The sequence below is a fragment of the Mustela erminea genome, chromosome 7, assembly GCF_009829155.1.
Source record: "Mustela erminea isolate mMusErm1 chromosome 7, mMusErm1.Pri, whole genome shotgun sequence".
Taxonomy (NCBI): domain Eukaryota; kingdom Metazoa; phylum Chordata; class Mammalia; order Carnivora; family Mustelidae; genus Mustela; species Mustela erminea.
In genome coordinates, this window is record NC_045620.1 from 14,120,847 (window position 1) to 14,132,840 (window position 11,994).

General features: G+C 51.5%; 1 protein-coding gene across 1 annotated transcript; it reads right to left on the reverse strand.

The window, feature by feature from the left end:
* Nucleotides 1-446: 446 nt before the first annotated feature.
* CD40 (CD40 molecule) lies at nt 447-11,434 on the reverse strand. The gene is made up of 9 exons (XM_032350476.1): nt 11,384-11,434; nt 8,152-8,227; nt 7,686-7,811; nt 7,081-7,227; nt 6,659-6,752; nt 3,639-3,700; nt 1,701-1,787; nt 1,549-1,577; nt 447-1,020 (listed from the first exon to the last, which is right to left on the reverse strand). Exons 1-9 carry the CDS (start codon nt 11,432-11,434, stop codon nt 859-861), a joined length of 834 nt encoding a protein of 277 aa, XP_032206367.1. The 3' UTR covers nt 447-858.
* Nucleotides 11,435-11,994: the final 560 nt, after the last annotated feature.

An 11,994-nucleotide genomic window follows, 5' to 3' on the forward strand; every position in this document is an offset into this window, starting at 1 on the left:
GCAACAGCCTGGGGATGTTCTTATCCTCAGAAAAGTGCCCTAATTCTGTAAGCCTGGCAGCAAGTTAAACAGCTCATGTCACCCAGCATTTCCACCCCCGTTTTCCTTTATACATGTTTGATGACTTTTTTTTTTTTAATTACATAAGCATTATATGAACTCACTCTCCTCTTGGGGGAAAAAAGTCAAATCGTCGTTTAACCCTTCCCCGACTCTTCTTCCCCAACCCACACATTGCAACTCTTGAAGCTGTGCTTTTTCTGTGTATCCTTCCAGAACACTTGTCAAATCTACATACACACTGGTATGTTATGATTATACACGTATCTGTAGATGACATATCCTATCGTTCCGGGGTATGTGCTTTAAGAAAAAAAATGTTTCCATTTCTAAGCATCATTCTGCAACCTGATTTTTTTTTTCACGACAGTGTTTTGGAGATCCTGTTGTATAAATAAATTATAATTTTATTTTGCCAGTCCCCTGCTGATGGACAGTTAAGTGGCTTCTAGCTGTCCACTGTCACAAGCAACGCCTCAATGGATATTCGCGTAAGCATCTTCCTGGGCTCGTAGAATCCACCAGGGTACATCTCTGGGCGCTGAAGTGCTGGTTTGGAGGGTTTGGTGGATATTACTCTACGGCCGCCAAAAAGTTTCAGCTCCATCTTTAACAGCAAGTTGAGAGACCGAATGGGCTCCAGGGCTGGGGTGGAAGGTTCTCTGATTCTGCACCTCAGCGATGCGCAGGGGTTGTCCCGCCTCTTGCCGCCCAGCGCAGCAGCTGGAGCCGCAGCTCCAGGCCCTGCGGCCACGCGCCCGTCTTCCCCTGCAGCCACGCTCCTGGGAGCGCACTGCTTCATACTCTCTCCTGCACTGAGATGCGACTCTCTTTGCCGTCCTCCTGGGTCACCGGCTGGCACCCGTGTAAGGTCTCCTGCACCGGAGCAATGGAGTGGGGAGGGACAGGGGATTCCTCCATGTCCTCCACGGGGTCCTTCCTGTGTTCCATCCACATAACCTTAGGGGAGCCAAGGCGTGAGGTTACCCTCCAATACCTCCGAATAGCCCTTCCCTCTGAAGGAGCTCCCTTCCCTCCAAACACAAGCCCCTTCCCCTTTCCCAAAGGGAGGGTCAGAGCTGATTCAATGGAGACCTCCTGCCCCCTGCTGGCCACACAGGGAGTGTCAAGAAGCTTCCAGAGTGGGAGCCCGCAGATCCAAGGAGCTGCCCCTTCCAGCCCCTGGCCAGTGACGGGGCACCAAGGCCCCAGAGACACGGTTTCCCATGTATTAAATGCCAGCAAATGTCAGATCTTGCCCATGGTGCCAGGGCTGCTCTGTGGGGAGATGAGCTGTGGAGCCGGCAGAGGTTGCTGGTGCCAAGGAGTGAATGGGATGAGGGGTCCCTGCAGCCCAGCCCTGGTCCCTTCCCCTACCCGCCACAGGAGCAGACGCTGAAGCAGTTTTCCTGCCACAGAGGCAACACTCAGTCGGGCTTTCTTTCCAGCTTGCCAAAACCCTGAGCTGGTTCCCCAGGGCTGACCTACCTTATTTTCTGGCTCTTTGGCCACCTTTCCTGGGGGGGGGGGGCGGAGAGAAATGAGATGGGGAGTTGGTGAAGTCAGATCAGGAGACAGGCGGCCCCTTCTGTACCTTCTCCCTCCTCCTTCCCTCATCGCCTCCCCACCCGGGGACTCACTGACACAGGCAGACACCAGCAGGACAGCGAGCAGGATCCCCATGGTGATGGGGATCACCACCAAGGCTCTCATCCGAGGTGGGGGACCTGGAGAAATCAAGACTTCAGTGACAGCTTCCCGCCAGCGGCACCCCCCCTCCCAACCCCCATGCCTAAGGACTCTCAAATCCTTCAATGGCTGAGCCCATCTCATATCCACCGATTCAAACAGGTGGCCCTGGGAGAATGTGGCCCTATGTGTTTAGTGTGACCAGCACATTAAAAAAGAATGCTTGAGGGACACCCGGGTGGGTCAGTTGGTGAAGGGGCTGCCTTCGGAGCAGGTCATGATCCCAGGGTCTGGGATCAAGCCCCGTACTGGGCTCCTTGCTCCGCGCAGAGCCTGCTTCTCCCTCTGCCTCTGCCATCGCTCTGCCTACTTGTGCTCTCTCTCTCTATCTCTCTGTCAAATTAAAAAAAAAAAAAAAAGGAATTCTTGAAATACTTGCCAACTTTTTTAAATTGGGAGATGGCATATTGAGTATTAGGATATCTGGTTTCTCTTAGAAGTTTGGAAGATCCAGCCGCAATGGGCCAGCAGCCCTGCCTGGCACCCCTTGCCAAAACTGAGGAGAGGTAGCTGTCTACTCTGTCTCCCCACGCCTCATACCTCCCCGCCCTCTGTCCGGTGCGGAGGTCCATCTTACGTCTGCAGGTTGTCTTTGTTATAGAAGAATGAAGGGAAGTAAAGTATTTCTTGGACCTAAGTCTCTATCCTAAATGGGAAAATGAGAGATGTACGGCGGGGACTAGGGGAAGGCAAGTGAAGCATTCACCTTGGGACAAAATCTAAGGGGACACCAAAAAACTCAGTAATCAAGAAAAGTAGTATTTCAGTGTCATGTTTTGAAAATTACATCAACAAACTATGGCCAATAAGCCAGCTGCCTTTTCTTTTCTTTTCTTTTTCTGAGATTTATTTATTTATTTGAGAGAGAAGGCACACACGAGTAGGGGGAGGTGCAGAAGGAAATGGAGAGAATCTCAAGCAGACTCCCCACAGTGTGGGGGGAGTCTGACGCGGGACTCGATCTCACCACCCTGAGCGGAAACTGAGATCATGACTTGAGCCGAAATCAGGAGTCAGACACTTAAATGATTGAGCCACCCAGGCACCCCTGGCTGGCTGTTTTTAAATAAAGTTTTATTGGAACCAGGGCTGGGATTAGGCTGAGGCAAGTGAGGCAGGGCTGGATCACATTTTTATGTAAATTTTGATATTTTGTTCACTAAGGGTTTTTTTTTTTAACAATAGCTTTGATTTTTTAAAAAAGAATGTATCAAGTGTTATTGATCTTGATGACTGCATTTTTCTCGCACCCCCTTTAACACTGTGTCCAAGGCAAGTGCCTCACTCTAGTCCCAGCCCTGCCCAGAGGAAAGCAGGTCTTAAGAAAAAAAACAGAGAAAATGTCTTTGTCTTAGCAGTGACTTTTCAACTCCTCGACAGCACCTGCCTGGTCCCTGCAGTTATTGGAGTCTGTGATCTGTGCTGTGGGCCAACCCCCTCATTCTAAAATCAAAACCGAGGCCCTGAGAGGAACAGTGTCCCACCACGATGGTGGTTGAAACGCAGAGTGGCTGAAGAGCATTGCTGGAACACCTCGAAAGCGTGAGAACCCATGCCAGGCACTTCCCCCAAGCTGCTAAAGGAGCTGCTGCTATCAGCCCATTTCACAGATGAAGAAACTGAGGCTCAGAGTAGGGAGATGACTTGCCCAGGCTCCAAGGATAAGTGGCAAAGCTGGGATGCCTCAAAACCCCAAAACTGCTCCCTCCTCTCACCACCTGCTCTCCCTCTTCCCCGCAACCCACCCCCCATCATCTCTGTGCCCCTCTGTTCGCCTTGAGCTCCTCGCCTCCCGAGCCTGCTCCCAGGACCCATTCTCCAAGACTCACCACAGACAGCATCCGTCTTGTTAGTCCCCTCCTGAATCTCCATCAGGCCTTTGGTCTCACAGCTGTGCACAGACAGACATGCGTGTGTGTGTGTGTGTGCACGTGCGCGTACACACACACACACACACACACACACCACGGACATAGAGAGAGAGAAAAAAAAAAAAGACATGAGATTTCTCCAACCATAAGATTTCCAACCCCAGAGGGAGACCGTCAAAACCAACAAGTTCAGGTTCACTGAGCACATATTGTGTGCACCCTCCGATGCTGGCTGTTATGGGAATGACACAGACTCTGTTCTTATGGAACTCATGAGTGCAGAGAAAAAATTGTTGCACATCTTGAAGGAGGAATAATCAGAGAGTCTCTACGGAGTGCAGTGCTTTCTCCCATAGGCTGAAGTGAACTGGGAATCACTCAGAGCAGGGGAGACCAAGCCCACAGTGGCTGGACGAGAGGGATGATGAGTTCAGGCTAAGGCAGGCTTCTCACACTCAGCACTACTGACATTTGGGGCCACATGGCTCTCTGCTGCAGGGCTCTCCTTGCACTGCAGGCTGCTTAGCAATACCCCTGGCCTCCACCCACTAGATTCCAGTAGCGGCCCCTCTCCAGCTGTGACAACCAAAATGTCTCCAGACATTGCCAGGTGTCCCCTGGCGAGAAAAATTGCTCAGTTGAGAGCCTCTGGGTTAAGGGTCATCCAGAAAGGCTGCCCTAGGGAAAGCAGATCTGAGTGGCCTTGAAGCATGTAAATTTTCTTTTAAAGATTTTATTTATTTATTTGACAGAGAGAGAGAGGTCACAAGTAGGCAGAGAGGCAGGCAGAGAGAGGGGGTAGCAGGCTCCCTGCTGAGCAGAGAGCCCGATGCGGGGCTCGATCCAGGACCCTGAGATCATGACCTGAGCCAAAGGCAGAGGCTTAACCACTGAGCCACCCAGGCACCCCATGAAGGATGTGAATTTAGAGCAGCAGCACCTTCAAACCAAAGCAGGACAACGTGATTTGAGGGATTTGGTGGGGGGCATGCCAGACAGCGCGAAGGAACTACAGAAAACTGGGCTTTAGAAGCAGATCACTGGTGATCAGCCATGAAGGTTTCACCCGGATTCAGCTGGTAATACTGCGTCAGCATCCAACCAGAAGACCATACAGTGACAGGACTCAGGGGGCCAGAGAGCTCCCAGGAGGAGAAATTCCAGACAAGTAGAGCCGGGAGGCCCGCACATGCATCTCGATATGGGATGATGAAGACATGGCTCTAGGGGCGGCTGGGTGGCTCAGTGGGTTAAAGCCTCTGCTTTCGGCTCAGGTGGTGATCCCAGAGTCCTGGGATCGAGCCCCACATCGGGCTCTCTGCTTGGCAGGGAGCCTGCTTCCCTTCCTCTCTCTGCCTGCCTCTCTGCCTACTTATGGTCTGTCAAATAAATAAATAAATAAATAAATCTTTAAAAAAAAAAGATATAGCTCTAGGCGGAGTAGGGAGGAGTGGACAAAAGAGAACATTGCCAAGAAAAACACACCTAAAGCGGGGGGGGCGGGGAGGTGAGAAGCTACAAAGAAAGTGTGTACATAAGGGTGCCTGGGCATCTACAAGACACTCCTACGTGTTTTTCCTCATGCTTTGTGAAGTGAAGGTCATTCCCATTTTCTAAATGAGGGCACTGGGCCTCAGACAAGGATCATAACTTATGTGGGGTCACAACCATTCTAAGCTGCACTGACGCTGGGATCCAGTGCTCTGATTCCACTAACCCAGCCGCCCCCAGTTAGCATTCAGCAGTTCTCAGTAAAGATTTATTGAGCATCTACTGTGCACCAAGCATTGATGTAGGCATAAGGAATGCATCACTGGAAGAAAAAAAAAAACCACCAAGGCCAATTCTCTACACGGAAGGAACTGGCAGTCTTCTGGAGCAAGGCAGACAGGAAACAAATGAGAAAGAATTGTAAGGAATCCTGGTATTTGTGTGGAAAATATATGTGTTTGCACGTGCATGCATTTATTTGTTTGCACATAGAATCTCTGGAAGGACACGCAGGAAGAGTAGCTACCTCCAGGGAGGACTGAGTGGCCGAGGAACAGGGTAAAAGGAGACTGGTCACCCTAGGTTTCGTTGTGCCTCGTGTCCCAGGAGTTTGTCTCACCCATTTTTTTTAAGTTAAATGTAAAAATTAATCGGGCACGTGCTGAAGGGTGTTCCAAGCAGGAGAGCTGGAGGCAAGAGAACCAACAACGTGTTGAAGGTTGGGACCTGTGCAAAGGAGTCTGGGTTTCATCTTAAATGCACAGGGAGCCATGAAGCGTTATACATCGGGAGCGCCAGGATCCGAAATTCACTGCAGAAAGCTCACTGTGGCAAGAGGGTGGGCGGGAGAGAGCAGAGGCAGGGAGGCCGGTGGGGAGTAAAGGCACTGTTCAGACCACAGTGATGACCGTGAAGGTAAGAAGAAGGAATCCCGAAACAGGACCTGGTGACTGATTTGGGAGGGACCGTGGGACAAGGACCCAGACCCGTGGGAGTATCTTTCCAGAGGATAAAAGGGCAGGCAAGCAAGCCCATTTGGCACCTGTGGGTCACCTGCATGGAGCTGGACCCCCCAGTGATGGCATATGACTGTCTGGAACCCAGGAGACAGATCTGGACAGGAGATGTGGTTTGGGAACCATGGACAGAGATGAGACGCTCAGGCAAGGCAGGCAAAGTGATTGGAGAGTAGAGCCTAGAACAAAGGCCAAGGAAACCAGGTAGGAGGGGTAGAGGAAAGCAAGAGAGGTGTCATGGTGCCCCTAAGAAGCGAGTTTCATGAAGGCTTAGAGATCAGCAGCATCTGTTACCACCGAGACAGTGGGCAAAAAAATGCTGAGAAGTGGTCACGAGGATGTTCCAGAATTCTCTAACTGCAAAAGTGTGTGGACATGGGGAGCAGCGGCTGAAGGACAGGTAGTCAGAGAGAATGGAAGTGGTCCCACACCCCTCTTAGGGCCGGAAACACAAGGGATGGATCCTTGTACCTTGTCCAAGGGTGACACTTTTCCAAAGCAGATGACACATTGGAGAAGAAGCCGACGGGGCAGGGATCGCAGACGGTATCAGAAACCTCTGTAGCTGGAAGGGAGGAGGCGGCACTCATCATCACAGTGGACCACCTGTCCAGCTCGCAAAGGAACTGGTGGAATGGCAGGGCAGGACAAACTGCCTGTGTCAAGGGCTGTCCCCCAGCCCAGAGCTTCCCCGGTAGAAGCCTCCTCCCACCGTCCACCCCAGGCAGATGCTCAGGGCTGGAAGCAGGATGAGAAACATTCTGTTTTCTGCTCACCAAGCAGAGATCCCAAGGCAGGGGGATCAAGACTGAGTGCCCAGTGCCCAACCCCTCACCTGGAGCCTCAGCTCCCATCTCCTGCCTGCAGAGCAGACTCCCAGACAGGCCACGTACCGATCTGCTTGACTCCCAGGCCAGGGGGGCACAGGCTGTGCGCGGTGCAGCTTTCACAGGCCTCGCTGGTACAGTGGAGACCTTCATGGCACGTGCAAGTGGTGTCTGTTTCTGAGGTGCCCTCTCTCTGGACCCGGAGCCCTAGGTCTGAACAGAGATGGTAGGAAGGGTAGAGACACCTTACCAGCCGTGCTTGGACGACCTGCTCCTCACATGCCCCGCTTTTCTTTTCTCTTCTTTTTTAAAAATATTTTTCTTATTTATTTATTAGAGAGAGAGAGCATGAGAGGAGAGTCAGCGAGAGAAGCAGACTCCCTGCCGGGCAGGGAGCCCAGTGTGGGATTCGATCCTGGAACTCCAGGATCATGACCTGAGCCAAAGGCAGTCGCCCAACCAACTGAACCACCCAGGCACCCCCGCCTTTATTTTCTTAAACCATCTTCCACGTAGGGATAAGTATCAAATTATTTAACAACCCGGACATCCCAGACTGCAGCCAATCAGAGCAGACTCTGGCTATGAAAAAAAGTAAGGGCTCCGTTGTCAGGAATGAGCTAGACTGTCAGCCTAGCTCGAGCGCACCCCTTCCCCAGCAGCCCACGCACTGGGGTCGCAGTATTTGTGCTGGTGACAGTGTCTCTCTGAGTTCCAAGTGCCTAGGAATTCGCCTTCTTTGCAACGAGTGCATTCTGTGTTGATGGTCTGCGTGCAGTCGCTCACCAGTTTCTGTCCTGGAAAACATTGGGAGATGAGGCGGTTCCAGCCAGCTCAATTAGTCAGACACTTATCCAAAACTGAGCAGGCTGGGGTGTGTGTGGGGGGGTGCTTAAAGATGACTGTCTTGGACCCTTCCAGACTTCATAGTCTGGTGGAGGCCATAGAAGAGATAGGAACCCTAGGGCTGGATAGACAGAGAGGGAACACAGAACATTCTGACAGCAGGGCAGGGATGGGAAGAATCTCCAGGGGTCATTTAAGACTGGAGTGGACAGTGGACACATGGAGTCTGTGTCTGCCAGCGAACCAGGAAGGGTCTGGTCCCACTACAGGGCCAGGGGGTTGGCAGCTCACCTGGAGGACACAAATCACAGCACTGGTTGTTTACTGGGTATTGCTTTTCTCTGCATGCAGTGTATTCTGGGTGGACCTAAAAACAGAATGGGGTGATTGGCGGGGGTCTTGCAATCTCTGCTACAGCTGGCAGAGAGGTGGAAATCAGCCAGGACAGAGGTTAGAACTGAAGTCTGGAGCAGAAAAATGGAGACTGCGTATTACTTGGTGTGTTTGTTTTTAACTAAACTGCCAACTGATGTGATTATAAAAGGACCCAGAGGATCGGTCTGGCATTTCACAAAGTGATTGCACTGAAACATCACAATATTCCCTGAACCAAACAGATCTGCCTTTTGGCTCGACTCCTGAGCTGTTCCTCTTCCCAAAGACCCAGAAACACAGGAGGACTCCAGAACCTCCTCTGGAGTCATGAAGCTAGCTGGCTTCAGCTGGTCCTAGTTCTGGCTGGGGCTATATTTAGCACTTGGCCCCTTCCTTCTCTTCATCTGCTCCCCACCCTTTTCTCCTCTCCAAACACTCATCATCCGCGGATCCAACCCCTTCCTCATGAAATGCCAGGACTGTGAAGCTGGAAGGATTCCAATCCAATGCTTTTGCTTTATAGGCGACTAGCCTAAGGACCAGAGAGGTGGGGCACTTGCCCAGGGTCACACAAAGATAGAATCTGCCGGGGCTCAGGTCTCAATACTGCCCCCTCTCCAACAACTTGGGTCTTGCCCCTGCTGTTTTTACTTCATCCAGGTACCACCCATGCTATTAATTCCCTCTCATTAATTTAAATACATCGGGTTTAAATGTAAACTTTATATCATTGACATGAGAGAAGAGCCAGTATCACTTCTCATAAATAAAGGGTAACCCTAAAAATAAATTCAACAGAAATGCAACAATGTTATTAAAAACCCAGCAAAGCCCCTCCTCTTCAGGTCTGCCCTTGGCTTGGGTTTTGTTTTTTTTTTTTAAGGAGTATTAGAGGGGCGCCTGGGTGGCTCAGTGGGTTAAAGCGAGCCTGCTTCCTCCTCTCTCTCTCTCTGCCTGCCTCTCTGCTACTTGTGCTCTCTGTCTGGCAAATAAATAAATAAAATCTTTAAAAAAAAAAAAAAAAAAGGACAAGTAGCAAGTGCCGGAGAGGTTTTAACTCTATTCAAGCTCCAGAGATTTCCTCCTTCAAAAAAGAGAGAGAGAGAGAGAGAGAGAGGATTGTAATAGAAGTGTAAAGTGAATTTCTGTTGTTTAGTTCTATATCTGTGTGTTCCCTAAAATCATGCCACACTTCAGGAAGAGCCAGTGAAAAGAGCACAGGCTTGAGAGTCAAACCGCTTAAGGCTCTAATCTTGCCTTTGTAACACTTACTAGTTTGGTTTCTCTTAGCCTCAGTTTCCACATCTCTAAAATGGGAGTAGCGCCTGCTCCACAGATAAGGTTGTGAAAATCAGAATGAATATCCATAGACAGTCCGGCACAGTAGCTAGCTCATTTCAATGGCAGTTTTAATTATCACACGTATATGGATATCTGCTGGGATGACGAACACCCTGGATTCTGCCTAATTGGTGGCTCTCATTCAGCTTGGGCGAGACGATTACTTGCAGAGAAGCTTCTTGTTTCAAATGGGGAAGGAAATATACAGGTCTGTTGATTCTTCTACCACATCCTGTGAATGTTCTTCCTGCAACCCTGTGGACCTTCCCACCAGACTCCCAGAGCAGCGGATATCTTTTGTCATTTTCAAACCCATGGGAAATACAGCTCCTTCTCTGAAAGTTTGTCAATCTCCAGCTCCCACTCCATAGCCCCAGTCCTTCTGACACAAAGCAGCTCAGGACCAAGGCTCGGAGAAGAAGGCTCTGCAGTCAGGCAGATGTAGATTTATATCCAGGTTCCACCTAGCTATGAGAACTCTGGCAAGCTATTTTCTCTCTCTGAGCCTCAGTTGGCTTAACTGTGTGATGGGGGAGTTGAAAAAAATCCGACCATGAATGCCTATAAAGGATTTTGCTCAGAGCCTGACACATGGGAAGCTCTTACAAGTAGTCCCTGCTCTTTTTGTCACCACCCAGTCTCTACCTGGAGCCCAAACTGGCAGTATGTTCTTAAGAAGCCTAGATCACCCGTCACGCTACCTCGCCTGGCTCTTCCTCCAGTAACCTCCTACAACCTCCTCCCCCTCCTCCTCTCTCCAGCTCCACCTTCTTCCTGCATCCTTTCTCCCTAAGAACCATGGCATAGAGTGAAAATGAAAGTTCTGGGACCAAAGCAGCTTCCCCACTGACTCTCTTCCCCTGCTGCTGACTCCCCAAACCCTCCATGGGTCTTTCCTACTCAGACTTCATGCCAGAAACTACAGCCCTTGAAAGTAGGGGGAGGCCAGAGGGTTTGGGATGAGAGGGTCAGGTACTTGGGGGATCCCCAGCCTCCAGAATGAGGAACTACCAAAATAGATTTAAACAAAAAGTGAGTCAAGTGTGGGCTTCTGAAAATCCCGGAGACATGCTTGGCTGGGCATAAACTGAGACTTCCTGGTGCCTGGAGAAACCCCTGCTGGTCTTCTAGCCCCTTCTTGGGTCCCATGAACTACGCAACGCATCTCCCCCAGCAAAGGTCTTCTATATCATCTTAAATTCAGGAGGTATGCCTCCTAGGTTGGATCACCCAGGATTGGGGGTGGGCATGGTAGAGTGAAAAGCTCCTTCCCTTCTCACAGCAGTACCTGGCCCTCTGCCCCCACCCTTATTCCCACAAGAAGGCAGCCCCAGGTGGCCAGGATATGATAACCCCTCATAGAGGCTGGCATCTGTCCACAGTGGAAAAGGGACAGGAAACCGACCAGACCCGCCTCTTCCCTTGTCCAGCCTCCCTTCTGGCTTCTGAAACCCCTTGCCAGTCTCTGTGCAGCCAACCTCTGAAGCAACAAAATTAGACTGCAGCCTTTTGACCAAATAAAGGCTTGAGGCTCCCAAAATCCCATCCCCATCTACACCACAGGTGCACGTTTTTTGCAGTGCCCCCACTACACGCCCCCTGTGGACTACCTAGGACCCCAACCTGGAAGAAGACAGAGGCAGCCTACCTCGTACAGCCAGGACCCCGGGCTACCTTCCCCGGCTTCTCTACCCACCTATCTGTCCTCCCAAAATCAGCTAGGAAGGTCCCTTCCCAGAAATATTGCTTCTCTTCCCCTTCCTCCCTCTCCTGTCCCTTGTCGGGTCGGAGCAGAAATTCAACTCACGGCGGTCAACAAGGAGCCCCAGAAGACACAGCGCAGAGGCAGAAGAACCATGGCGAGGTGAATGCCAGGCGACGGAGTAGGGGCGCGGGCACTGGGCCTCTAGTAACTCCCCTAGCCCGTGCCCCACCCCCAGGAAACGGGCGGGGTCTTCGGGGACCAATCGCGGTCAGCTTCGTTGGGGGGGGCGGAGCTCCTGACGACTACACGCACCGGGATTTCCCCTGGACATTCCTAGGAGTCTAATTCTCCCCGGAGTTAAGCGACGCGCTTTTGGCGCCGGGAAGGGCGCGTAGTCCCAGGAACAGCACTGCCTCCTCTCCTCGCCGCTAGGGCTAAGAGGCCAAGCTGAAGGGCGCAGGGAGCTAGCAGTCTTCCCCGAGAGCTAAAGGAGAGAAGAGCGATCCCCACGTGCTGCGAAGACGCCCCAGGGACACCACCCCCAAATGTTCTCCCCCGGCAGCCTCCGGGAATTCCGGCAGAACCGAAAGTGTCCCCACCGCGGATGGAGAGGCCTGAGGAAGTTCCCCCCATCCCTGAAAGCGGGAAGGCCGCAGCTGGGGTGTGGGGAAGAGGAGGGCTCGGGTGGCGTTTCAAGGAAAAGAGTTTTCCAG